This window comes from Orbicella faveolata, unplaced genomic scaffold, assembly GCF_042242905.1.
Source record: "Orbicella faveolata isolate gen_17 unplaced genomic scaffold, um_ofav_v1 contig_13, whole genome shotgun sequence".
NCBI lineage: Eukaryota > Metazoa > Cnidaria > Anthozoa > Scleractinia > Merulinidae > Orbicella > Orbicella faveolata.
This window is the reverse complement of record NW_028301540.1, coordinates 25,328,995-25,356,560: the sequence shown is the minus strand read 5'-3', so window position 1 is coordinate 25,356,560 and position 27,566 is coordinate 25,328,995. Positions and strand designations below refer to the sequence as shown.

General features: G+C 37.8%; 3 protein-coding genes and 1 long non-coding RNA gene across 4 annotated transcripts; 2 read left to right on the top strand and 2 right to left on the bottom strand.

The window, feature by feature from the left end:
* Nucleotide 1: 1 nt before the first annotated feature.
* On the top strand, nt 2-12,988 carry LOC110058623 (small glutamine-rich tetratricopeptide repeat-containing protein alpha-like). Its single transcript, XM_089285164.1, has 12 exons — nt 2-230; nt 1,539-1,651; nt 2,211-2,283; nt 2,947-3,046; nt 3,508-3,612; nt 3,740-3,794; nt 3,954-4,068; nt 4,715-4,779; nt 8,846-8,883; nt 9,783-9,845; nt 10,465-10,598; nt 11,397-12,988. Exons 1-12 carry the CDS (start codon nt 131-133, stop codon nt 11,420-11,422), a joined length of 987 nt encoding a protein of 328 aa, XP_089141290.1. The 5' UTR covers nt 2-130; the 3' UTR covers nt 11,423-12,988.
* LOC149115779 (uncharacterized) lies at nt 2,361-6,792 on the bottom strand. The gene has a single exon (XM_089285166.1). The coding sequence runs from the start codon at nt 6,554-6,556 to the stop codon at nt 5,768-5,770; it is 789 nt and encodes a 262-aa protein (XP_089141292.1). The 5' UTR covers nt 6,557-6,792; the 3' UTR covers nt 2,361-5,767.
* A 283-nt stretch (nt 12,989-13,271) lies between the features above and the next one.
* On the top strand, nt 13,272-17,127 carry LOC110058622 (aquaporin-12-like). The gene has a single exon (XM_089285165.1). It carries the CDS (start codon nt 13,536-13,538, stop codon nt 14,409-14,411), a length of 876 nt encoding a protein of 291 aa, XP_089141291.1. The 5' UTR covers nt 13,272-13,535; the 3' UTR covers nt 14,412-17,127.
* Nucleotides 17,128-21,084: 3,957 nt separating this feature from the next.
* LOC149115778 (uncharacterized) lies at nt 21,085-23,333 on the bottom strand. Its single transcript, XR_016206133.1, has 2 exons — nt 22,707-23,333; nt 21,085-22,564 (listed from the first exon to the last, which is right to left on the bottom strand). It is a non-coding gene; the product is annotated as an uncharacterized LOC149115778 (long non-coding RNA).
* Between the last annotated feature and the right edge of the window lie 4,233 nt (nt 23,334-27,566).

The window sequence follows — 27,566 nt, the reverse complement described above, 5'->3', positions numbered from 1 at the left end:
CCATCTTTTTGCAAACAGGAACTGAATAGTGGGTGAACGTGGCTGAATTTGAAAGCGAATTCAGGACATCTTTCCTTCCAGTTCACTGCGATCTCAGAGTTTCCAGGCCTTGATTACCCTCATAGGAGATATGTCGAATTCACAGAGACTAGCGTTCGCCATTATCGAACATCTTTCTTCGCAGTTGAAATCCGGTGCTGTGATCGGCGATGCAGCGGAGAGTTTAGACGGTGAGTGAAGTCTGCTTAATTGTACATTTTTAACGCGCACGTGTTAGTTTCGTCTCTATTGTAACGTTTAGGGCAAATCTTCTCAAACTGCTTGGTGGATTTGTTGTAACTGTGTGTGTCGCTCAAAATGTACTTGTAAGAAGACCTTTCTCGTGATCACAGTTTGTTCTGTGGACTCTTTCATTTTACGATTGTTAAAGTCAATACAATATAACAGAATCTTAAGACTACCTTCAATTTTTAATCACACTATTTGTTTTAATTGCTTGATACATTTGTGGTAAAATTGTATTCTAGTAATTCTTATAGTACACTGTATACAAATGATACATTTTTTATCTGCCCCCAACCCGCCATGGAGGGCAACCTTGGGCACTGAGTAAAGTCTGTTTCACCATAAGGGGGGCAGGGGGGGGGGGGGGGAGGGGGGGGGAGAGGGAAGGGGGTGCAAGGTAAAAAATTCAATGTCCCAATACATTATAATTGTATATATTTTTGTTATCTTCTTGTGGACTTCACTTTATGCTTGATCAACTATCAGTCATTACCTGCACATGTTACTGCAGGAGTTTCCCAGTTAACCAAACTGAGAAGGTGTAAAGTTACCAGTATTTTTTCCTCAGGAGACTTTAAAATCTGACAAAGTCAATTTCCCAAGGCATTTTTAAAGAAAATCCCTTTTTTTTCTTGGACAAGTTAAATATAAATCTATTACCATTTTTCCCGGAAATTGAAATTGAAATTAATATTAATAAAGTAGAAACCAAAATTTGAATTTTCAATTTTCAGTTCTCATGAATTTCCCAAGAAATTAATGAGCAAAGTATAACAAATGTTTTTGAAGAATTCGTAATAATAATTCATAAACTGTGTTTGGAGTATGCTGGGAGTTTATTCTTGGAGATCAAGGATTGGAAGAAAGTTAAGATGAAAATTTAGAGTGCGCAAGTTGTTAAATTGTTAACTTTTAATTAGAAATACTTCTGTTCAACACGAAAGGTTCTATCTAAGATACTGTGTGGCTCCAGAAAATATCCATACCTCCCAAGAATGGTTATTTGGTTTGCACTCCTCTCCTCCCGGGAATTTCCAGTTTTAATTAGCTTCATACTTTCCCTTGAAAATTTGGCTATTGAGAATTCCCTCCTCCTCAGAATTTCCAGTGTCCCTCCATGGTGTGGGTATAGATTTTCTCTGGACACACACATTGGGGATGTTAGTATCAATTTGAGGTGATGTCTGAGAGTTCACAAGGTTGTTACTAGATCTGTGTGTGTTACTTGAACAGAGAAACTTTTTTTCTTCTAGTTTCTATCCAGTGTTTAGAAGCTGTTTATGATATAAACAGAAACGACCCTACACAAGTTGAAACATTGAAGTGTGATAAACCTCTAGGAGAAATATTTGAAACTGCAACCCAGGTTTGTGTCTCTTTAAATGTACTTTGAATTATGGACTTAATTTAACTGGAATTTTATTCATAACTGTTACAAATAAATGCAACTTACAGTAAGATTTCTCTTTTGCAATTACATTATTAGTGTCTAACTAAATGAATTTCATAAATTGAAGGATCATTGTAGATATGTTATGTATAAATAAGGTTATATATATTATTAATATCAAATTAAAACACAAATCTTCTTGACCATGTTTGACCACATTTCCAAATGCTAAGAGGAGAGCTGAAAATATGATACATAGTGGTGTATTTTTGACAAACCTAAAGGTGTTTGGAAATATTGTCAAACACTGTCTTGAGAGGTTGATATAGCTTCTCAGTCCAAACTAAAACTAAGGAGAAAACAGAGAAATAAAATTGTAAAAATCTATGCTAATCAAGATCAGATATCCAAAGACCGTCTCGGTCATGATTTCCTTTTCTTAAACTTAATGAAGTACTGATTAAAATGAGTTTGATAAGTATTTCTCTTTCCACATTTGAGTGTTTCTAGAAAACATTTCTTTATCTGTTTGTAGACAAGGGGAGGATCAACAGCTGCTCAGCCTACTGCCGAAGACAGGGCCAAAGCAGAAGAACTTAAAACTGAAGGTACAGTATAATCTGTGCAATAATGCCAGCATCTTATAACCTTAACTCACCAAATTCCTTCTTTCCCTTCCTTTCAATGCCATACTTTAAGTGGTGTACCACTGGTGTTTTGTTGACTGTGGAACAGTAGATTAAAACTCTCACTAGTCCAACATTAGACCAGCACTAGCAAAATTCTGAATCCTGACCTTCTTGAGCATTCTTGTCTAGATACATTGTACATATATATACAATGTAGTGAACATGGCCTAGATAGCTCTGGCACAGGTGATTAGCATGCACTTTACAATACTGTATATTACACAGTGTGCTAGTTTGTGAAAGGTCTCAAAGGTCTATCAATATTTAGTATCACCCAACTAGTGGACTAATTAATGCAATCCTGTATTTTAATAGGCTACACTACTAGAGGACTATTAGTAATAGTCCTCAAGTAGTGAAATTGGCGCAATCGACCATGACACGTTCTTTCATTTTATTCCCAAATAAATATTTCTTCAACTTGCATTTGCTAAATTTTATTATTGCCTTTTCTGTCCAACTAGTTGGGTGATACTAAAACAGTTAGACCCTTCGCCCTCAAGGGCCACGGGTCAATAGCCCATTCGGCTTCGCCTTATGGGCTATGGGTCTAATTGTTAAATATCACTGTACATTCCTTAGGAAACCAGTTGATGAAAGAAGAAAAGTATAACGAAGCAATACTGTGTTATACCAAAGCCATGGAATTGGACAGTGCTAATGCTGTCTTTCCTTGTAACAGGTTTGTGGAGATTCTATTGTCAGTCACCTTTCATTTTGATTGTTTGTGAAAATCCTGCTAAATCCATGTTCCCATCTTTTACACATACATGTACATGTACACTAGAGTATCACAGGGTTTCTATAATAGGCTCTTGGTCAAGTAAGGGTACTTGTTGTTTCTCCATACTATTAACAATACCAGATCAGTGGAAGAGAATGACAGGATCCATTGTGTTTTTGGATAATATCCATGCTCATCCCACTGAGGCTCATTTGATATATGGTAATGGGAGGGGGGGTAGCTCAAACGATAAAACTTTTAAAAGGAAAGAATGAAGCTCAACTGGAATTTCTAGCTGGGCAAAGAGAGGTTTTCAAACAAAGAAACCCCAGTATGGTAGTGTGGATGTTTTCTGGAGTAACACTGACAATATTGTCACTGACGTAAGACATGTCTTGATCAATATTTCTTCTATGTAGGGCTGCTGCCTACAGCAAAATGGGTGAACACCAAAAGGCAATAGATGACTGCCAGAAAGCTCTAACTCTGGACCCCAATTATGGAAAGGCCTATGGACGAATGGGGTGAGCTTACATTGTTCTTGTGTGATGACAAAGGCAGTTACATGTACAAGTAGTAACCTTCCCATCAATGACACCTGGGTCGTGGTTTACATTGATTTGTTTACCCTGGGTCTTTCATATATTTCAGTTTATCATATCACAATTTGAACAACCTCCAGAAAGCCAAGGAAAGCTATGCAAAGGTATGAAACTCTAATTGAAATACTTCATCGAAAATAAGAAGTGCTATTGACGATATCATTGTCACTTGTTTCTGTCAAGTCTATTCATTGTGAACTCAGACAATTCTCATCTGGAGAATGTTGTGAAGTAACTGACATGTTGTTTCATTTGTTTCAAAGGCTCTAGAATTAGAGCCTGGTAGCACATTTTATCAAAGCAGCTTATCGCAGGTGGAAGAAAAGCTTAGGGAATCCCAGCAAGGAGGGGTTGGTAACACCAGACCTGCTCCAGGAGGTCAGTATGTGAAAAAGACTCTTTATTGTAGTACATATCGGACAAATGTAATAGGGTTTTTTGTGTTATAAATTATGTCAATGGGCTTAGCTGTGGTCTGTTAAACTAAGTGATAGACATAGTGATCCCAAACCTTCCCACAATGCTCCTTAATCAGTTAAATTTAGTTGGAGCTCTGAAGACTTCTAAATCTGTAAGGTTAACTGAAGATAATTGTACTTTGCTCCCCAAAGTACATGATTGTATGGTTTTGTTGTACAGTTGTAAAGTGCTATTGAGCTAAAGGGAAATAGTGCTATATAAATAAAGTATTATAATTATTATTATTATTATTATTGTTATTATTACTATTGTTGTTGTTGTTATTGAACATTGTTGTTGTTGTTATTATTATTATTATTATTATTATTATTATTATTATTATTATTACAGTTACAGTTACAGTACACTTTTCCAAGGATGGCCAGAAATAATCAGTGATATTTTCAAGTTCAAACTTCCACTGTATCTTAAACAAGTTCTTTTGAAGTTTTGTTTTACTGTAAAGTGTACAGTTGCCCAGTTGGTATGAATTAATCACCAAATGCAACTGAATGATTGGATCTCAAGTCAAAATATCCTTTTCTTTGCAATTTTTTGCCTCTAGGTGTTCCAAATTTAGGAGGACTTGATTTGGGCAGCCTGTTAACAAACCCTGCAATCATGGATATGGTATGTCTTTTTTCTTGGCTAGTACATGTGTTAACTTTAATACATGTAAAATGTGATTCCATTCCTTATACTACAGTGTACTTCATGTTTCATTCCTGAGAATGGAAAGTCATTGGTAATAAGTGAGCCAATGAACAAACAGTATCATTCACTATGAGTTGCTGGTGAATTAGATTTGCATTTAGTTCTGGAAATGCACGCTGTCTTTCAACATTATTATTACTCACAAGAACAATTTCTTTCAAAAAGTTACTTCAAAAATTCTTCTTCTTGGAAAAAAAACTTTTAGTTAATATTACATTATGTTAATTATTATTATTATTATTATTTTAATAATAATAATAATAATAATGTTTATTAGTGGCTTATAAAAAAATTACAACTGTAAAAATTCTTAGGACAATATATATATCAGGGAAACACTAACTTACAAACGAATTACAAATTACACTCATTCTTTACAACCCTTATAAATTTGTCTATTGTCATTTGTCGAAAAAATTTAAATAAGAATAGTAAAAAATACTCTACACATTTAAATGGCAAAAACTCTACCTTAAAAATGCACTGTAGCTATATGCAGGTCCACTTCTTGGCTCAGTGCTCGTGGCTTCGGCTAGAGTTCCCCGGAAATAGCATTCTCAATTGCCTTAACAAATATTTGCATGTCCTTTTTTGATATATAAATCAATGCCCGACAGTTCTACAGTAAGTGGACTCTCCTAGGAGCTCGCGAGCCTCTTAAACAAAGTAATGCTGATCTTAGCAGCGCAAAAGATACTCTTGCCCTGATCCATGACATGGTAGTCGCATAACTTTCGCCCTTCTTTGTAGCAACTAACTCAGCAAGTCTACTATGGTATCGATTACATTCCACTGCCCTTCCACCCGTTGTGCTAAAAACTAATGGCGTGAATGTAGCTTGCTCTACTTCTAACACATGGCTGGCATACTGGTGCTTCTTCTCTGTTTCGTGCTGCCTGATTATCTAGTCTGGATCCAAATCTCTATTGGAGTCTGCATTCGGATGGCATACTCTGACATCAAAAAAAGCCGACCTCTGCCTCTCCCAGAATCCCCTAGCAACTATATCCAGCCGCGCATCAGGGGTGGTGTTGGCTCCCCTATTCAAATCTTCTCCTGTGATGTCTTGCAAAACTGGTTCGGTTTCGACACCATCGCATACCATGCTAAGCAGTTCTGCCTCCAAATCCCGTAGTTCATTATGGCGTTGGATGATAAGTCCGCCTCTTTTGCATATCATAGCATGATCCACATTGAATATGTCCCCGCAAACACAAACAGAGGGAGTATCAGGAACTTCCCAGTCGTACCTGAGTTTCACAGCGTCTCGGAGCTCACTCTTGTTTAAATCAAAATTCATATCTCTAATTGGCAAAACAGTAAGCCAACTAGAAGCACCTTTCTGAGTGGCAAGGTCGACAGCTCTCAAAATTTTTCCTGAAATCGAGCCCTTCACCTCATCAAGTTTTTCCTTCAGATAGTGATACTTCACTTGGCTCATCTCCCGTTGTACAGCGTGTACTTCACTTTTGTCTGGTGGCTTATGCGACTGTGATTTCATTTGATGGGCTAGTGGACCAGAGATGTTGGCTGATGCTGCATACTCTAAAGCTGCTGTTTGGCTCGGATTTATTAGGCCCATACCTCCCATTCTCACTGGCAGTGCCAATAGCTCACGTTCAGCTTCTGTACAATTGTGACCTGTAATTATTATTATTATTATTATTATTATTATTATTGTTATCGTCCTCATTATTATTATTATTATTATTATTATTATTATTATTATTATTATATGTAGATTCCTTTTATGCACTAAACCAAGGAAAGAAATGGAAATCAAGACTGCATAATTATATGAATGTGTTATGTACTGTAGACTGTATACATAGTACTTTGTTTATGTCCTGAGTCATTGTGTCTGTGAACTCATCTCAATTTTTAATGGGCATTTTTTTCAAGTACCCCCAAATTCCTAGGGAGTGTACAGTCATGTATACTTACGAGGTTATTATTATTATTATTATTATTATTATTATTATTATTATTATTATTATTATTATTATTATTATCGTCCTCACGTAATGTTTGCTTAGAGTCCTTAGGGCCGAGACCAAACCATGGTCCTGGGGCACTAGGGGATAGCCAGTTTTTAGCTTGATAGCACCCTCCTCAAAATGTGTGCTGTACCTAGCAAGGTTATCTTTTGTAGTTCACTGATGCTTAATTGGCCAGGAATTCTTCCAAGATAAGTTTCTAGTCCCTTTTTGATAGCTCCAAGTGCTCCAATGATAACTGGTATCGTTTCCGTTCTCATGCCCCACATTCGGCTTGTTTCGATTTCCAAGTCCTTATATTTGGATAGTTTTTCACTGACTTTCACGGATGTGTTTCTGTCTGATGGTACTGCCATGTCAATAAATTTACAGGTTTTCATTTTGTGGTCTTTAATCACTATATCGGGTCTGTTGGCTGTTATTTTCCTGTCTGTGTGTATTGGCATGTCCCATAATATCGTGACATCCTCGTTTTCTGTAACTGTTTGCAGTTCATGGTCATACCACTTTTCTGATGTCTTTATATTATAGTTGTGACAGACTTTCCAATGTATATACGCGGCTGCTTTATCGTGTCTGTGGGTATATTCTGTTTTTGCAAGTTCAGGACACCCAGACACGATATGGTCAATTGTTTCGTCGTATTTGTTACACATCCTGCATAGGGGGCTAGTACCATCTTTGATAATGCTGGCGTGGTATGATCTGGTAGCTAGGCTTTGGTCTTGGGCTGCGATTATGAATCCTTCCGTTTCTGCCTTCAGTCCACTGCTTTTGAGCCACTCGTTGGTTTTGTGGTGGTCAACATCTGCCTCCTTTATTCTCTTTGGGTATCTTCCATGTAGGGCTTTGTTCTCCCACTGCTTTGTTAATTTTTCTTGGGTCTTATTTCATGCCATTTGTTTGGTTCTCTTTGCATATTTGGCGGTTGTTTCTTCTGCTTGTTTATCTGGTATTGTTAGGTCTAGTTCTTGTTTGAATTGTTCTGCTTGCCTTTGTATAGAGTACAATTTCTTTCTGCCATCATGTTCTTGCACTAGTTCGATTAGGGCATCATCAGTGTTCTTTAGGTATGTATCGAGCCCTATCGTGGTTGTTTTGTAGGAGGCTTCTAATTGGATAAGACCCCTACCACCAGCATTTCTTGGGAGGTAGAGTCTGTCTACATCTGCTTTTGTGTGATGCATTTTTGATAGGGTGAGTAGTTTTCTTGTTTTTGTGTCTAACCTCTTGATTTCACTCATCTTCCAGTCGATTATGTTAAAACTGTAGGTTACCACTGGGATAGCTAAGGTGTTGATTGCCTCAAATCTATTGGCAGCATTGAGCTCCGTTTTTAGGACCATCCTTACTCTGCGTTAGTATTCCTTCCTCACTCTTTCTTTCATCTTGGCATGCTGTATACCATCACCTTCATCCACGCCAAGGTATTTATATGTGTTCTCTTGGTCTAGTTCCTTGATACAGGTGTCAATGTCAAGTTGTAAATCGGAAGTTTCTGTCAGCTTTCCTCTTTTGAATGTGGCTTTAGCGCATTTGTCCAGCCTGAATTCCATCTTGATATCATTGCTGAATGTCTTTACAATATTGAGTAGGCCGGTTTGCTGGCTGTCACTTTTTGCATATGTTTATTATTATTATTATTATTATTATTATTATTATTATTATTATTATCGTCCTCATTATTATTATTATTATTATTATTATATGTAGATTCCTTTTATGCACTAAACCAAGGAAAGAAATTGAAATCAAGACTGCATAATTATATGAATGTGTTATGTACTGTGCACTGTATACATAGTACTTTGTTTATGTCCTGAGTCATTGTGTCTGTGAACTCATCTCAATTTTTAATGGGCATTTTTTTCAAGTACCCGCAAATTCCTAGGGATTGTACAGTCATGTATACTTACGAGGTTATGGGACAAACTGATTATTTGTCCTAGTTATAGTAATGCTAAATTTCTTTAATTTCATTTCAGGCCCAAACCTTTATGAGTAACCCAGGTGTTCAGCAAATGTAAGTATAAGTTTTGATGTAGTAAAATACTGAGATACTGCATGTAGTGCCTCTACTAGTAATACGATTTGAAGTAGATGGTTGTCCTGGTTCAGCACCCATCTGAAAGCAATAAGTTAGAAGCTGATATAACAACCTCCTCTTGAGGACCAGTTTTCAAAAACTGCTGAACGTTAAAGCTGATGATTCACGACAGAATACCCTGGAGTTCTGGAGAATGCCAGGTCTTATCAAAAGCACAGTGTATGATGCTTGATCCACAGATTATTTCCTTCCATCCATGGGCACATGCATCTTTTAATTGTTGTTAGTCTCCACAGAGTCCTGTTGTACGGTGTAAGTGCATGGTATCAGAAACATTGCAATGCTATAAATACTCTTGCTTGTATAAAATGACCATTTAAAATACTGTCAGAGTATTTAACTGTAACTATAGTATTTATAAGGTCTATTAATTTGAGTATTATAAGAAATATTACATGTAGAAATGATATCAACTTGAAAAAAAAACATCCTAGTTCTAGAGGGTCAAGGGTTCATATCCCATCGGGAACTCAAATTTTTTCCGAGTTGATTTCATTTCTGCATTTAGTATTTGACATATTTCTTATAATAAGTTCACTTTGAAGGGATGTTGGTTGCATCTTTGATATGCCTCAGTGTAACTGCGTGATGCAGTTATGAGTTCATACATGTATGTGCCAAGTCATTATTGTGTGACCACGTGATGCAGTTCCAGTCACAGACCCACATTTCACCCTTGCTCACCATAGAATCTCCAGTAGCTCGGTGGTTAGAGCATCCAGCTAGATCACCAAGGCTCATGGGTTCAAATCCCATCTGGAACTCAGATTTTTTTCCAAGTTTATGTCATTTCTATTAATTTATTGTGCTTTTAGGATGACAAATATGATGGGAGGCGGTGCAGGAGGTGGTGGAGGTGCCGCTGGCATTTTTCAAGCGTAAGTTGCATTTCACACATGCCATCTCATGTTTTGCTAAAGCTGTTTGATATAATTATTGGCATAGGCTTTTTGCATTTAAAAATGCATGTATTGTACCTCATACATGTAATTATCAATTGGCATCTTTTGGAATAATGTTTGAATAGAAGAACTCGTAGACAACCAGTTTGGAAACCCTATTGGGTCATTTACTCAAGGTTGACAGAAAGAGGCTTGTCTTTTATAGTGTGTTCATGTTTGTGCAGGGTTGTAGATCAGCTGCCCACATTTTGGACTATTTTTTTTTTCCTCTTCTGGATTGTTGAATTTCTGACTGATGAGTGCCTTTTCTGAAAATTTAGACATCATTTAACAAATTTTCACTTAAAACTGCATAACATATTAAGGGAGCACAGCCCTGGATGTCTATAAGGTTAGGTTTTTAGTCACATATACTTGTATAGAATTTTGGATGGCTACTTTTTGAATTCCTGGCCAATACCCTGCCCATTTGTTTAAAGCTTTGTTAATAATGGCCTTACCATAGTCAAGTGGTGGAAATTGTTCCATTCAGAGAAAAGGTAGACACCCGTGAATGTCTAAAATTGAAAGACGTTAATAAACTTGGTTGCTTCAGTGCCCAACAGTTCGGTGAACAGATGCAGCAGTCCAATCCAGAGTTGTTTGATCAGTTAAGAGGCCAGGCCCAGGCTGCCGTCGATCAACACAGAGCACAGAATCAACCCGGGGAAGGACAAGATCCCAAACCAGGTTAGAAATGCATCAATTGGACATTGCAACATTGCAACATTATAGCTAGTAAAGTAAAGAAGAAGTAAAGCCCAACTGGCTCCTAGCTCTCAACATTTAACTCCAGTTTCTGTAGCTTAGAGTGGCTACAAGTATGCTTCCCCCCTGGATCCGATGCTAGTCCTTTACAGTTTACTCCTCAGCATTCTGTCAGGTTGCCGGGATAATCCACTACTACCTACTCCTGGGCCAGGTTGTTCAAAGCCTGATTAAGCTAACCCAGGATTAGCAAGAATTTTGATTTCAGTTTTGTAACTTTCTGGTGACGGTTTCAATTTATATTGTTTGTCTTTCAGTTCTGAGTTTGAATAATCTCAAACTACACAAACCCAAAGCAGCAAAAACTGTTTATACAAGAAAAATTGATACTTCAGTCAGTTACTTTTTAACCTGGGTTAGTGTTAACTGGCTTTTGAACAAACCATCCCTGGATGGAGAGAGGCACTGTGAGATTATAAAAGTGTCTTGTCCCCAAAAAAACAAAACCCAACTACATGTACCCCAGCCAGGGCTTGAACCTGAATCGATTAATCTGGAGTGCAGTGTACTAACCATTAGGTCACCACCTCCTCACAATCAAAATCAACTTGTGTGCATTGTATCTAGTAAATCCTAAGGTTTCAATTGATTCAGAGATGGTTCTGCAGCAGAGGGAGTGTGAGCGACCTCAGAGCAATATCCAATCAGATTGGTGAAGGCTCTTGACACATACATGTAGAACTGTGTTCTTGACTCTTTGTATACATTTTTCCTCTGCAGATGATGGAGATGCTAGTTCACAGTAACCCAGTGGTCCTTGAATTCTGATTAATTATAGCTAAAAATATTTAGTGTGTATCATATTGGATGGATGAGCCTTGAAGAATTATAAAGGTAGAAAGAGAGATCAGCATAGCTTAGTCTGCCTGTTTTCCTCTGACCCAGAGTGCTGTTCATTTTGGGAGATTCTGTGAAGAACAATTGTATTTCCAGGCAGACACAATCCTACAAATCAATAAGTAATCTACCAAAATGAACAGATTAGGTAAGTGTCAGATATGAAATGAAAAAGAAAATATTCTGTCCGTAGGGGCTTTGATCTCTGCTGAAAAGATAAACATGCCAAGAAAACCTTATTACCAATCTGTTAAAGTGCACTCCTTCAGGTCACACTGTACAAGTGTTTCTACTTTCTTGTTGATCTAAAGAGGAATGAGTGACAGTCTAGTTTTGATCACTTAACTTATAAAAAGATCAATTTAAAGTGTTACAAAATGAATCATTTTAGAAGGTAAATAATATTTAAAATCCATGTGTGTGTTTAAATACATATCTAATTTATAAGTTGTTGAACTTGATTCTTGAAATAACAGGGACATGAAGTAGACCAGGTAGCCTAAACGCTAGCATGCAAATTTGTTCAGTGTTTCTCACAAAATGCCAAACTATAGCCTATCGGGAGTGGAGAGAGGGGGCTTTATTCACAGGCTACCTCCTAAATGAATTATCTTTTGTTTGCCTGTGCCACCTTTTTGATTACTTGATGGGCCAAAAGGTTTTGGCTAACAATTACAGTCGAACCTCCACTTGGGACAACCTCTTGTAAGTGACCACCTCTCCTCAGTGACTAGTTTTCCAAAATACCAAAAGTTTTCAAGTCAAATCACTACAAGTATTTGGAACCTCTTGTAAGCAGCCACCTCTCGCAAGCGACTGCAACCACTTTCAGAACTAAAAGTTTGAAATTTTCTTTTGTATCTAACCTCCTGTAAGTGACTGCTTGACAGATAACAGAGTGAAAATTGGATTTAAAGTGTTGTAACATTTTTGCATTCCTGGAAAGTACATGAGACGGACATTTCTCAATGGGAAGTACTTTTCATGCGAATACAACATTTAAAACATGTGGTAAGGCTCTGCAGTTTACAATATGTTAATGAGGCAAAGTTTTGTCCCAATATGGTCTAATCTCTCATAAGCGGCCACCTCCCGTAAGCGACCACTTAGGTTTGAGATTTTGGGTGGTTAGTTACGGGAGGTTCGACTGTAGTCAAAATCAGCCAAGGCTAATATCCAAGACTAATAATATTGCCTAAGGATTTTCATTTAAGTCTATGAAACTGGTATTTTATTTAATATTGTTATGCCTCAATAATTTCTAAGCCAATAATATAGTAACCAATGGAGAGAAGTGTTGTGTCCTAATCATAGGTTTGCAGTGTTTTTAAAGGTCAACTTGTCACAAAAATAATTTTGACAAAATTTGTAAATCAGTTATGGAACATTTAGTATGCAGTCACTGTGTTCATGTATTTGTAAAATTATACAAAAAATATGTCAAAATATATAGGTTCTGCTACCATTACCACTCACTTCTAAATAGCATTGAAATATCCTAAAAATTTGTCACCTTGGGACATTCCAAATTTTTTCAAGATACTTTATTTCGAGATTGAAGCACTCTATGTTCTTTAGTTTAGCATATGTGAAACTAATAGCCTTAGTTACAGGGTTGAAAGTTCAGCTCCTGATATGAGAATCACCTGATTGGTCTGGACATGTGAGCTGTTTTGTGTCCTGATAACTTCCTCCCTCCCTCCCCACCCTGCAGACTATTTAGCAACGCTTCCGTAGGGCAAAGATCTCTTCTTCAATTCTTTTTACGAATGTGTTATTAGCTTTACAGAAGCAGATCTATCGTCTTCCAAGTACCCCCAAGTAAAACAAAGTTTACAAACCCTCTCTTATGTGTATTTTGCAATGTCGACAAAACATTACTTGGACGGGAGGAGTGAATGGTTGATGTTCCGGTGCCCCGTCCCTACCATGATTGATCCTCGGAATTGGTACTCTAGACATAGCTTAGAGAACTTCATGTTTGAAGACTGCTCGAACATTTGAGCAGATTTCATCTAAAAAATGGGTTTTCATTGGTCTTTAGCTGCCATTGCTGCTGGTTACCTTGTAGGTGAATTTCTACGTGAAATTCTTCGGCGACTACTCCCAAAAACGTACTACATATACGCCAACGAACTCATCTCCACTTTTCAGTTGTCTGTTTGCGTCTTCGAGATATCAGTCATCGGAAGATTCTATAACGTCTGGATTGCACTGTTCTGTTCTTTTTGCCTGTTAACATTAAAAAATGCCGAATACATTTTCGAGGGAGCATTCGCGAATCCATGTGGCCTTATGGAAGACTTCGTGTACAAGAAAGGGTATTGGATAGCGGACAATGTAACGAAAATTGTATTTCAACTTTTTGGCGCCCTTCTGAGCTTTCCGTTCATTCAAATGCTGTGGAAGTCAACGTGGAGTGATCTACACCATCAGCAAGTGAGGAAGGGTTTGCGATCTACACTGGAAGTTTCTCTGTTGTACGGAATTTCGATCGAAATTTTGGGCACGTTCGTGACGACAATCAGTGACTTCTTGTCGCGTGGCGGACTCAAGAAGTTCAACCCTGTCATTCGATCGGCGTTGTGCGTCCTGGTTAGTTACTTTCTCGCCGAAACCACTGGAACATGGATGAATCCAGCCCTGGCCACTGCTCATTCGTTTGTGTTTTGCACGAAGAAGGAAGTAATATGGGAGCATTTGTTCGTGTTTTGGCTCGGACCGATTGTTGGGACGCTAGCCGCTATCGAGGTAAACACGAGATTATTGAAGCCCGAGGACAAAAGAAAGAAGAAAAGCTTGGCGAAGAAGATCAAAAAATCTTCAGCAAAGAATCATAAAAATGGAACACTGAAGCCTTCCTCGGAAATGAAGAAAAGACACGCCAAAAACGCGTAAAATTAATTTTAGTGTTACTTGTTCCGATATAGTGAACTAAAAAGTTGCAAATTAACAGACAATAAGTGCTTCAAATTGAGAGTTGCACAATATCCCGTCTAGTTTTCGAACGATTTTATGAAAAATGTTAAGTTTTTAATTTCTTAAGTGATGATTCGCTTTACTTTCTTTAGGGAAATATTCCTCCATGTTCGGGCAACAGGAAGTGTTAATTATCGTATTTGTATTTAAAAAATCGTGTATAAATTGACACAAAATGTAACAGTGTTCCTGGAGTCTATCACAGCATATTTAAAATTTTTGACTACGTGGGGCGGTAGTCTCGCAATAGGAGAGCTTATCGGTAAATTTAAGAAATCTTTTCATTTTGTGGTATGTACAGGTAATTGCATATACTATATTTTAACTGGTTGCACATTTTAGGTGATAAATATTCATTATACGTGATGAGACAAACTAAATGGCGCTTTATGTTCAGTAGCGCATGAAACTGACTGTGATAGACTGGAAAATTATCCTGGGATTTACGAAAAAAGAACAACCTAGCTTGAGCGGTTCACCCAAATTTTTAAAAAAAATTGGTCATAGCAATTTCTATTCCATCTAATTGTGCCACCAAAATTTGTCTGAATGGTTTGAATTCTAAAAATCCAACAATTTTTAGATTATCTTCAGACGTAATATTTACCAGGAAATTTCCAAACCATTTGCCTGCTTACCCAAATTTTCAGAATTTCTAGTAGAACAGGGAGCACCACATTGAAAGTATTTGTAAGTAGATACATGTATTGCTATTTTAATAGCCTGCAATTACAGGCTCCTGCCCTGATCGCTTCACTCTCCGAATTCTTCTGTTTCGTGCTCCCCAAAATTTTCTTTCCGTCCTTGCCGGGAGCCTGTTCGCAGGTTATGCTATTAATGGCAAGTACCTGAGCAGTCATTTCTTTTAGCCAATTCTAGATTGAAAAAGATGGGGGTAAGTTACCTTAAAACTAATAGGCCTATCACTGTTTTTGATGCCATCTTGATGGGTAGGCAAAGTGGTCAGAAATTACAGTGTTTGTGTGGGAATCAGACGACAAAATTAAGAACTTTTTTTAAATACTGAATTTTGCACAACTTGTGCATCACAACTTTATCATACTAGGTAGCAGATTGTATTCACCAAATTTGAAGAACGTAGTGGGATTTCCAATACATTTGTCTATAAATGTTTTTCTCGGGAAGCGTATCTACCCAGCCAAATTTGCAGACATATGTACTGAAAATAAAAATTCACTGAGTGTCATTTAGTCAAGTTACATCCTTCACACTTGGTGAATGCAATCTTCTACCTTTTTAGTGCAAAGTGCACTATTGGGATGGTTATGGGAGCTGCCTGGCCCTAAGGAAATAAGGCGTTAAGGCCCTATGGCACTGAGGTGTAAACTTTAATGTTTGTTTAATCAATTAATTTCAGTCAATTAATTAGTCTAGAGGCAAGGAAGTAGTAGGGGTAGGGTGGGAAAGGTACATGTGTACACTACGTAAAACACATTCCATTCCCGTTACTTAGCTCTGAACATTGCAAAGCTATATATTTGTTCCAGGTAACCCCTTGCTCTCCTTGTGGTACCATTCTCCTTAGAACAAAACTAATTTGCCCTAAACGCATGCGTAGATTAGTTAGCGTTCGTGGCTTCTATATTAGGTGAAGGATACATTGCATATGGAATCGTGCACAAATGTTGAGTGGTTTTCCTTATGGTAGAGCTCAAAATGTAAGACGCATGCGTTCTAGCATCGTTGGTGTTATACACTATCTTTCCACACGGTATTTTATATATCATGTCATGTGACCAAGGACGGCAGTTATTTTTCAGGTAGCACCAATTGTCCCTTTTTATTGCAAAAGTGAAACGTTGCTGGGGCTGCGTATCTTTTAGAATCACACACAGGTCGGTTCAACGAATATCATCTGCTGTTTTCAATCTACAATAGTGTGCTTGTCAGGGTTCAAATGTATTGCTTCTCCTTAGCAGCTAATGTTTATTTCTTGCCTTAATTGTGTCTGTAAGAGAGACCAAAAAGTTCCCAAGTTAGTGGCTTTAATACTCTACAAATTGTAAATTTGTAACAAAAGAAACCAGGAAAATGCTCAAATATTGCTGCAGACACCGTGGCACCTAATGAAAGCGCAAATTAATTTAATCAGTCTTCGAGGAGACTCATTCATATTGGCCAAGTAGCGCTGTTTATCTTCAATACTTTTCGTTGAAATGTTTCTCAGCCATCAATATCGTTGTGTGTTAATTTTGAATTGTTTTATTGTTAACAACAAAGGCGGCAACTGAAAAAGAAAGTCAGGTATTTCGTGACTATATCTGATAATTAAATTAGTTCTTGTTCATCAGTAAAAATTTGCATTTTTAGTAGAACAACATCATTTCTGTTCCGTTTCTTCATCACTACATCAGATATTTAACTTTCTTTCATTTATCTCCAAAAAACAAGGACATCTTCTGTATGTTTTGGAGAAGGGTTTCATATTACATGCCTTTGCGAGGAAAACAAAAGTATCAAGTTAAAGTTGGCGTGAAGAGCTAAATTGTCACGTTTGCTGCTTCAGCGTATTATTGAATTTAAAATGGACGAAAATCAATGTAAAACACCTGTAGTAATTAATTTGTGCGTAATTTTTGGACCTTGAATGAAAATAAAACCTTGAAACACACACTGCAAAGAGGAAAAGCCGTAGCAGACTACCAAGGTAGACACAAACCGGAAGTGAACTGAGTAGGGGTGAGTACTTATAGGACTATTGTACCAGAGCTATCAATTGCACTCTGCACTATCTGAGATTGTCTCACTAGTTTAACGTTGCGATTCACCCAGTATTTTAACATTGCAATTGTGTAAAATTCCATTTTTGAACAAGTTATTTGCTGCTGTTCGGGAAACGAGCCCACCCTCCTCCCCTGCACTCCTTGCTCTTGGGGAGGAACAAAGACTGTAGTGGCGGATCCAGACTTTGAGCTGAAGGGGGGGGGGGGGGGCGCAGTCTTGTTTTGCTTGCCCTGCTGGCTTTTCTTCCTTCTGTGAGTTCGTCTTTTTTTTTACCCAAAATAAGGGGGGGGGGGGCCCTCCCCTGGATCCGCCACTGGACTGGATATGAGAGAGAGAGAGGTGGAAATCGAGCCTAATTCACATACAAATACTGATATTTCTGACCACTTTGCCTATGCGTCAAGATGGCGTTGAAAATCATGATCAGGCCTATTAGACCAGTTGGGAAATGGATCCACAGGTTTTCAAGCCTAATGTTATTATGGAGGGATTATCAGCTATCTCAATTCGCATACTTCCCAATTCAGGCTACTTTTTCATAGATCTTGGAAAGCAATTGCATAATATAGTTGAAGAGGGGTTATGCAGAAAGAATTGAACACTCAGTTCTCCCTCCCCACTTAAGGTTTGTTTCATGATAGACTGACACCCATAAGTCATTTTAAGGTTAGTCTTGCTAATTAATTGTCAATTGAGTAATTAGATCAGTGATCTGGATATCACTAGAACAAATGAAGCCATCACTGAAATTTGGAAGAGATGAAATAACTTTGTGATCACTTAACAGTTACCACGGCAATAGTTGGTAGGGAACCCAACTTGCAGTGGCAGTTTTCAGTGGGGCCCTCCAAAAAAAATGTAAAAGGTTGAGGGAAGGGAGTAGAAGATTGGATTCAGTCATCTGCTTATAAAGCCGGGCTTCAGTTGCCCCAGTGAAGGGCTAAATCTTGAGACATGAGGTTTCCAGTATTCCAAAATATGTTATCTTTGCCTCTTGGTAACCCACACGCAGGTACACTACAACAACCCCAGAATACCCCTTTGAGATCAAAAGTGGCACCTAAAGAAGAGAAGCAGTATTACACTGAGGAACTATTCACATGACCCCTTGGTTCACCACCACCACCACCACCACCACCACCCCTCCCCCCCTCATCTACTGACAACAACAACAATGACAACAATGCTTTATTTTACTCTAGACACTTAACGGGAATCTTCTGTTGTTGAGGGAAGACCCGAGCCAAATCTGGAATAGATGGAAACATCTGTGGAGCGGCCATCCAGATGGCTTTGAAGAGGTTTCACTGGTCTCACTGTGTCGATCGATAAGTATTTATTGTGGATCGATTGTGTTTTCACTATGTGAAAGAGGGGTACTACCTTATGTAAGAACCCCTGACGAGTATATAGGTTATTAATAAGTGCCAGTGATTTTCCACTTATAATTAAATTTCGACCTGCACCCTGCAACCTGCAAAATATACTTGCCGGAAGCCATATAGGATAAAGGATATAGTTTGTTTCCCGGTGTTTGTTCACTGTTTGTTCTGACTCGTGATTTGCAGAGCTAGGTTTTGGCTAGCAACATATCTAGTATTATAAGTATGAATGCTACTAGCATACTGGAAAACATAGGCACGCAAGGCGTGCAAGAGTTATTTTTTTTTTTGTGAAGTGTTGGAGATAGGAGCATTTATGGAGCTGTTAACAGTAATGATTTGGTTAATTTGACAAGTGTTTTTGGTCACGATGTACAGCAAGAAAGAAACTGCGAGTTTATGATGTACGTGCGATGTTACATCGGTCATGGTAAGATAGCTAAATAGTAAGCCATAAAATGTTTGACTGAACAAAGTACAGTAATCTGACAAATCTCCAGATTAATGTAGATACCATCTTATTTTCTAACAGGCAATTTGATTCGTTCTTTGATACAACCCACACTGTGATTGGTGTGACACGCGCACATGCATAACTCCCTCACTCACCGATCACATAGCCCTTCCAACCCCCAAGAGGGACTTTTTGCTCAGAACTGACTCAAGTTAAATAAGAGACCTTTTCGCATTTTATACAAGTCATAAGTTTACCCTTTTTACACAACACAACACAACACTACTTCACCAAAAATAGAAAGAAAGACAAAAAAAACCTCTCTGACACGTTGAAAGTCTGATTTAATTAAATTGCACTTTAACTTGGTGCCACGCAGTCTTCAAAGAACATTTGAGCAGTTCTCGTACTTTTTACCTTTAAAAATATCGGACTGAAATGAATGTCATCTATTAAAACTATTAAACTGCTACTGAAAAGACGTAAAAACCGTCCAGAATTGAAAGCTTCTTTTTTGTTTAATATCCTGGAAACAATAGCCGATAACTTGTCGGTACTAATAGAATTAACTCCCATATAAAAAACCAAAGTGTTAAGTTACCATTTGTAACTAAAGATAGCAAACACCTTGTGGGAAAGAGTAGTGACGATTCGTCAGCTCTAATTGAATTTACTCCCTTGTGAAAAACAAGAGTGTCAAATTACCCTTTGTAACTAAAAAATAAAAATATCTCGTTATATTTGCATGCAACAAGAACAAAACAATCGTTACCTGCACTTACTATTGTAAATGTTAGAACTCTTTCAAATCTAAAGTCTCATCTTCTCTAAAACATGTCCTAAGAACTAGAAGCGACGATTCGTGACCTCTAATTGAATTTACCCCTTGTGAAAACAGAATTATCAAGTTACCTTTGTAACTAAAAATGAAACTGAGTATCTCATCCCATTTGCATACTACTAACTGATGAACTGTTTCAAACCTCAAGGCTCATCTTGTTTATAACTAAAATACTCTGCCTAACCCACAGAAAATGTCAAAGTAAACCCAATATATGAATACTTCCTCCTCTTTTATAGAGGAATAAATACAGCCATTCTGAACTCTATCGGGATCAGATCTTCTCACATACCATTTACCTTTAAAACAAGAAATTTGATTGGCTGTTTATGGTAGATCCGGTCTGATTGGTGTGACATACATACATCTCTCACTCACTCACTCACTCACTCACTCACTCACTCACTCACTTGCTCATCCATTGACCCATCCATAACATACCCGATGCGCCGACTAAGAGGTATTTTTTTACAAAAAAAAAAACTCAAAAATCGTGAAAAACAATAAGTGGGCATTAAATAATTTTAGAATACTGTGATGTTAGATCGAGGACTGTTGAGTTTTTTCTACAAATTCAATTTTCATCTGTCCTGGTCTAAAAACAAACCCATGCCCTGTTTAAAATCTCTGCTAAAACAAGTTTTTGTGATGAGCTTTTTGTTTTGTAATGTTATGGAAAACTGGTTGTAAAGAGACGGTTTTTCACACGGTACAAAACGTGGACCCCTCAATCTGGACCCTCTGCTGGACCCCCTTTTGGACCCCCATCTGGACCCCTTCTGGACCCCCTTCTGGAACCCCTTCTGGACCTCCATTTGGACCCCCATTTGGACGCCCATCTGGACCCCCTATTTTTTCTTCCAGAAAAATCGAAAAATCATGAGTGGCCGCTATTTTCGGCAGTTCATTGAACTTGAACCGGGTTAATGGTTACCATGGAAATTAATTGAAGAACAATAGATTTATTAACCGAGTTAGGTTAATTTTAAACTACCTTTCTTGCATCGTCTGACCCAGGTTAGGGGTCTCTGATCAATGCCGTGCATCACAGGCGGCCCATGTTGTTGGCGATTACGTTACAATTTTAGCCATTTATAAGACAATGTAAGAATGCTTCGAACATTACTCTAAATGCTATGTGTAGAAAATAATTTGAATAAAATGGCTTACCTTATGTTTGCATTGCGTTGTTTTAATGTCTCTGGGTTCCTGGAGGTGGTTTAGAGTCATTTAGGCGAGTTTTACTTTCTGGCGGTTTGCTTCCCCTAAAGAGAAATGAAAGGCGAGCGACCCACTGGCTCGACGGCCTGCACTCAAAGCTCTGTAAATTCCACAAAAATGGTCTAATCTCGTAAGAATTGCCTCATGGCAGCCGTCGATAACTCTTCTTCCCATTCGCTTTCTCCCAAGGTTTCGAAGTTTATCGTAACCGCTCGAGAATTGCTGGTTTTCCAGCTCTTGCTTTCCATTTCGGCTCCATTTCGATCCGTAACCGATTATCTTGGCCACAGGATTTGAATTTCTAGCTTAGTGATCTCGATTATCACTCTACAGTAATATTTTCAGTTTTCTGTGATCTTGTCCCTCTGGCCGGTAGGATCTTGAAAATACTACCAGCCAGAGGGACAGCTTGTGTATAAGGTAACTGGACTTAACCCTTTAAGTCCCGATAGTGCCATATGGCACAAAATGTTATAATAAGCTTAATATTTGGCCAGTTCATTTCAAATTTAGACGCCAAAAGGATCTTTGAGATATCTTTACATTGAAAGCATGAAATCATACCCCCCTCCTGAATCAGACTTGATTAAACACCCCTCAAGTTTTTGAAACTTTTACGCTTTACAATTTTACGGTCAAGTGAATATCTGATAAAAATCTGCACACCCAGAGCTGCAAATTAAGCTATTGTTTAGGGGTATACCCAATATATACAAGGAATAAGGTATTTTTGAACGTTTTCATTTTTTTACTTTGAAGACTCCTCAATTCAATTTGTGACACCTTGTATGTCTGTTATGGTGATTTAGGACATACCCCAAACAATACCTTTTAACTGGTACATTACTTGTGGTCTTTCGATCTATGGTTATAATTTTAGAAAAATAAGGTTTTTCTCTCATGGGTTTAAAGGGTTAAGTGCATGCACATTTTTATTTGTAGAATAGTTTGAAACATTGTTCTTTAGTTTTATACCACACTAGAATGGCTCTACAGTTAAATATTTTCAGTTTTCTGTGATCTTGTCCCTCTGGCCGGTAGGATCTTGGAAATACTACTGCCCAGAGGGACAGCTCGTGTATAAGGTAATTGGACTCAAGTCCATGCACAGTTTTATTTGTACAATAGTTTGATAATTGCTCTTATTGCTTAAGACATAAAGCAGGCTAGAATATTGAGGATTCCCATTTATATGAAAGTTATCAGACACTTGATGCCTTAATAAAATTTATTTTACATTCACTTCAAGTGAAACAGAGTGCCAGACTGTATTAGGACACATTTCTGACATGTCCAGTGGTCTCAAGTTTTATACATCAATATATAATATATTATTTTGTGACTTACATACTCTGTAAGGATAGAGGAATCTCTTCAGGATTGTTAAACTTAAAGAATTGGATACTGTTCCTTAGCATTGTAAGACTATCTGTTTATGGAATAAACACAAATTAAAGTAATGAAAATGTCCTTCTATTGTCTGTTTTTGGTGAATGGTGTTTACCTTTAAACAAAATAGGTTTAAGGAAATCCTTCATTTAACCAAAACGTATTGCTTAAAGGGCACTGACCTGACATACTCACAAAGCCACTCTCATTGCAAAATTTCTAGTCTATTTCCCTCATGTTTATTAAGCCTGTATCCTGCAAAGGATAAGTCACTTCTAAAATGAGGCTTTCTAAATAACAAATGTAAACAAGTGTAAATAGTTAATAAGTGTAACCCCAGTTACCCTAAAAATTAATCAGATTGAATAGTTTGCTGAGTTTGCATATTTGTGCACCCATGAGTAAAATTGGGGGGGGGGGGGTAGGGGGGCGGGAGCCCCAGAAGAATAGGGGGCAGGAGGCAGGAGAGGAAAGGGTGGGAAGTGAGAGTTCTATGAAGGTGGGAATCATTTATTTAAAAGCATTAAAATCCTTTCAAAAACAAGAACCCAAATGCTTTTTGACTTACATTTACCTCATCTTGAGACTTCTGGACTGAAGGAAAAATTAAAAGACGTGAAGAGCTAGAGGAGCAAGGCTGAAAACAAAGCAAAAAAGGAAAAAAAAGCTAAAGGATTGCGCAGCTAAATGATAAGTATGTGTTTTGAGTGTCCTTATTTACAGGGGATGGGGCAAAATGGAAGAGGGTGGGAGTCAAGAGATAAAGGTATGGGAAGCAGGAGAACTGGGAGGGTCTGACCCCCTTTCACCCCCCTTTCCCCCCCCCCCCCTCCCAAAACAAAAGAAATTGTTAAACAGCTTAATTGAACGCGATTAAATTTTTTAGTCCACACAAAACAATTATATATAAATGGAACAAATAGAGCTACAGTTGCATTAGAAAGCTTATAGGGGTCCTTATGATGAAGGTGACAGAGCTAATAATCTCCCACCCCTAGTAACTAGTCTCAGACAATGTAAATGGCATGTGATGAAATTGGCGTGAAATAGGCAGAAAATTCAAGTGACAAAGACTCTGGTGGCCATGTTGGATGACAAGAACAATAAACTAAGCTAATTCTTTTGTTAATGGTCATCCAACATGGTAGAGATGGCGTCAGATATATGCCAGTTAGTTAGATTTATGGTAATATAAATGTGCCAGGCTCTTTGTCTGCACTAAGTCCACACAAACTCGCACTCTTTTGACTGAACATTTTCTTACACATTTTAATTGAATCCCTATACATAGGATACACCTGAGCAAAAGAATGATTATGATTGTGGTGTCTTTGTCTGTATGGTAAGCTCTGCAAATACCATAGTCTATCAATTACCATGTCTCTTTAAATAATCAGCTTGGCTTGAGTTAATTCAAATCAAAGTGTTCATCTTTACCTGAACTGATCACTTGTGCTAGTGATACATTTTAAATTCATTGGTATTATCTATGTTTAGTTTCCAGAGCATCTCAGCAGGGGAGAAACTCCTAATTTCAACCAGGTATTTTGAATCAAAAGCAAGTATCAACACTTCTCATCACATGACAAAGTAATGGAAAATCAATTTAAACCAAACTACATGGATACCAACTACACATCTCCTATTCATAACACTTTCTTGCAGAAATTCACTATGTTTGTCTTATCTTCCAGGATGACATTCCCTCTCTCCATGAAGTGATGAAAAGGCAGATCTTACAGCAAAAGCTACCAAACTGAAGGAATGTACATTCAAAAGAACTCAAAAGTTCTCATCAATAGTAAAATATTGATTTTATTGCAACAGAGCATGAATAGACTTTTACAGACACCATGAACTTCAGTCCAATTAACTTATACACAAGCTGGCCTTCTGGCTGGTAGTATTTCAAGATCCTACCAGCTAGAGGGACAAGATCACAGGAAACTGAAAATATTACTGTAGAGTGATTCTAGTGTAGTGTAAGACTAAAGAGCAGTGTATCAAACTATTCTACAAATAAAACTGTGCAACGACTTGAGTCCAATTATCTTATACACAAGCTGTCCCTCTGGCCAGTAGTATTTTCAAGATCCTACCAGCCAGAGGGACAAGATCACAGAAAACTGAAAAGATTCAACTGTAGAGTGATTCTAGTCTAGCATAAAACTGAAGAGTAATGTATCAAACTATTGTACAAATAAAACTGTGCATGAACTTAAGTCCAATTACCTTGTACACAAGCTGTCCCTCTGGCCGGTAGTATTTTCAAGATCCTACCGGCCAGAGGGACAAGATCACAGAAAACTGAAATATTACTGTAGAGTGATAATCTAGTGTAGTGTAAGGCTAAATAGCAATGTATCAAACTATTCTACAAATAAAAATGTGCATGGTCTTAAGTCCAATTACCTTATACACAAGCTGTCCCTCTGGACGGTAGTATTTCCAAGATCCTACCGGCCAGAGGGACAAGGCAAAGGAAGTTTGAATTCGGGGATCCGTCGAATCAATAAAAAAAATTCGTCCTTAAGGAACGACGTATTTAAAAACGTTTGTGCCTATTATAAGTCAAAGACGTCGACAGTGTAATGTGTTAGACGGCTTTAATACAAATTTACGGTTTACGAACTAGACGGGAAGAGATCTAAAGAAATATACAGCATTTGCCCAACAACTCACTGCTTTACTCTCTACACATTATTCTTAACTTGTCAGGTGAATAAAAACGTACTTGTCTTGTTGATCAACATAGTTTTATCACTGGCAATTCGCATATTTATGTGACTGGTATAGTCCGCCATATTGGAATAGCCGACAATTTCCGAAAACTGCTCGACTCGGAAACTCGCTCCTAGTAATCCTCGGTTGTCCTTCTGAGCGGTAGGATTTAGGCACAACCATCCATTTCCCGCCTGAAAAATCACGTGAACAACGTAGTGGAGGGAGGAAGAAGGGAAGAGAAAACGTAACATCACGAAAGACATGGCGCGTCGTAAAATTCTACCAAAGTTTAATCGCTATAGTTATTATATCGAAGAAAATTCAGCTGGAAAGCTTCTTGGTAGGGCAGCTGGAGGGAGCCAGCTGCCACCTTAAAGAGCATAAAAAGAGACTGAGTTTCCCAAATGTCAGTGTTTTTGGTTTAAACACAAAGATGTAATACACTTAAGCTTTTGAAAAGCTGTGATTAAGAGAGCTTTGTATGGTGTTTAAAATTTTCAAACTATCAAATTGTCCTATTCCCAGCTAGCAGAGGCTCTTTCCCTGGTGTTCGCTGACAGGAGAAAAGAGACCTCTGCCATGGGTCAAAAATGGCTATATTGAGCATGCTCCGCAGCTTAGCGACCAAGCCATCACGTACTGTTCATAGCACATGACGAAATGAGAGCGGAATTAATGTAAAGAATGCACGAGACACAACAGGCTCAAGTTGCGGTCAACAAACAATGCAAGAGCATGTGTTTTAAATAGAGCTGTCCAAGACTGAGGACACTGATTAATTAAATCAAAACCATTTTCAACCCATGGTAGGGGTCTCTTTTCTCCTGTCAGCAAACACCAGGAAAAGAGCCTCTGCTAGCAGGGAAACTGCCCTAGAATCTTGTGCTAAAAGATAGACTTAGTTTGAAGAACTATCATCGACCAAACACTTTTAAGTTTAGTTTCCTTAATCGTATTGTAGAATTCGCTTCCATTTGTAGTTAGATCATGGCCTAGTATTTCAAGTTTTAGGCGTGGTGTAAGGAGCGTCTTAATGAATACCAACTGAACTGGTTGGCTTATAGAATATATTTGTTTTAATATTTTTTCATATAATCATAATGTAGGTGATCTCAGACCATCCGTATGGCATTTCTGTGTTCATTAATTTGTTGTCATTAATTGTAACAAATAAATAAGTAAATAAATAAAACATCATTGGCCTCAAAATCTTAGCAATTTCATCACCTCTTTCCATTTCTGGAATCTGTTTCATACCACAACCACTTTTTATGATTGACAAGGTCGCGTGACATGGTCATGTAAAGGACCTATTGTACAGTCTTTATACCACTTGGACGTTTATATAAACCATTGATTAAGGTTACTGTCAACAAAATAGGGTGCCTTCCAGAAAAATCTTCCTATGTGTGCTACTTAAAAGAAACCACAAAAACCTATGAACCACTGTAAAGCCAACAAAAAATATAGATTCCAAAAAAAAAAAAAAAGTATACTTTTAACCATTTTTGTTTTGGTAGACACACAAGCCTCCAAACACAAACCTGACAGTGTTTGCTTAACTTAACTTACCGGCCTTTGTGTTTAGGGTACATGTATCTGTGATATGATCAAAATTATTATTAATAATAAAGTGTAGATGCAAGACAACTCATTAACCTAAAATTCATGGCTGTAAATTAATGAAAAAGGAATAAAGTTTGTTTTTGGTGGTGGTGGTGGTGGTGGTGGTGCTACAACCATTGGACAGTAACCTTGAGTAGACTCCTCACCAAGTAAACACCCTGTGTTGACATCACAAGTCCCAAACTTTTCTTCCCAATATTAATTTACCGTAAAACATTACCTCTTTTTGGTTGATGTGGACTTAACAAATCGCATGTGGTTTAGCGTTGTCTGGACTCTTATCGACGATATGTGTCATCGCAGTGGTCAAAATGCTATGGACCAATGAGGCGCAGCTGAGTGAGTCCACAACAAATTTTGACGACTGCGATGATGCGTATCATCGATAAGACTACAGACCACGCTAAACCATATTTCGATTTGCTTTTTACCACAATATCAACGTCAAAGAAAATGTTTTGTTCAGAGCGAGAGCTGAAAAAGGCATTGTGTGACACATTGACGTGAGCAGTGATGTCTGGACTCTTATTGACAATGGCAAATTAGACAATCAGATTGCGAGATGAGTAGCAATTGTGGTAAAAAATGAATTTGAACCCCTTTGCCACATTGACAAAAATTGTCCACTTTTGAAGCATATTTTCTGCTAATTTCAATCAACAAAACAGTGGTCCATATTGTAAAATTCAGAC

Excerpts from the sequence above, each read along its gene's own strand:
- LOC110058623 (XM_089285164.1), top strand. The coding sequence starts at position 131 with ATGTCGAATTCACAGAGACTAGCGTTCGCCATTATCGAACATCTTTCT. Across the intron at positions 231-1,538 it reads TGCAGCGGAGAGTTTAGACG|TTTCTATCCAGTGTTTAGAA; the intron begins GTGAGTGAAGTC and ends TTTTTCTTCTAG. Across the intron at positions 1,652-2,210 it reads TATTTGAAACTGCAACCCAG|ACAAGGGGAGGATCAACAGC; the intron begins GTTTGTGTCTCT and ends ATCTGTTTGTAG.
- LOC149115779 (XM_089285166.1), bottom strand. The coding sequence starts at position 6,556 with ATGAGGACGATAACAATAATAATAATAATAATAATAATAATAATAATT.
- LOC110058622 (XM_089285165.1), top strand. The coding sequence starts at position 13,536 with ATGGGTTTTCATTGGTCTTTAGCTGCCATTGCTGCTGGTTACCTTGTA.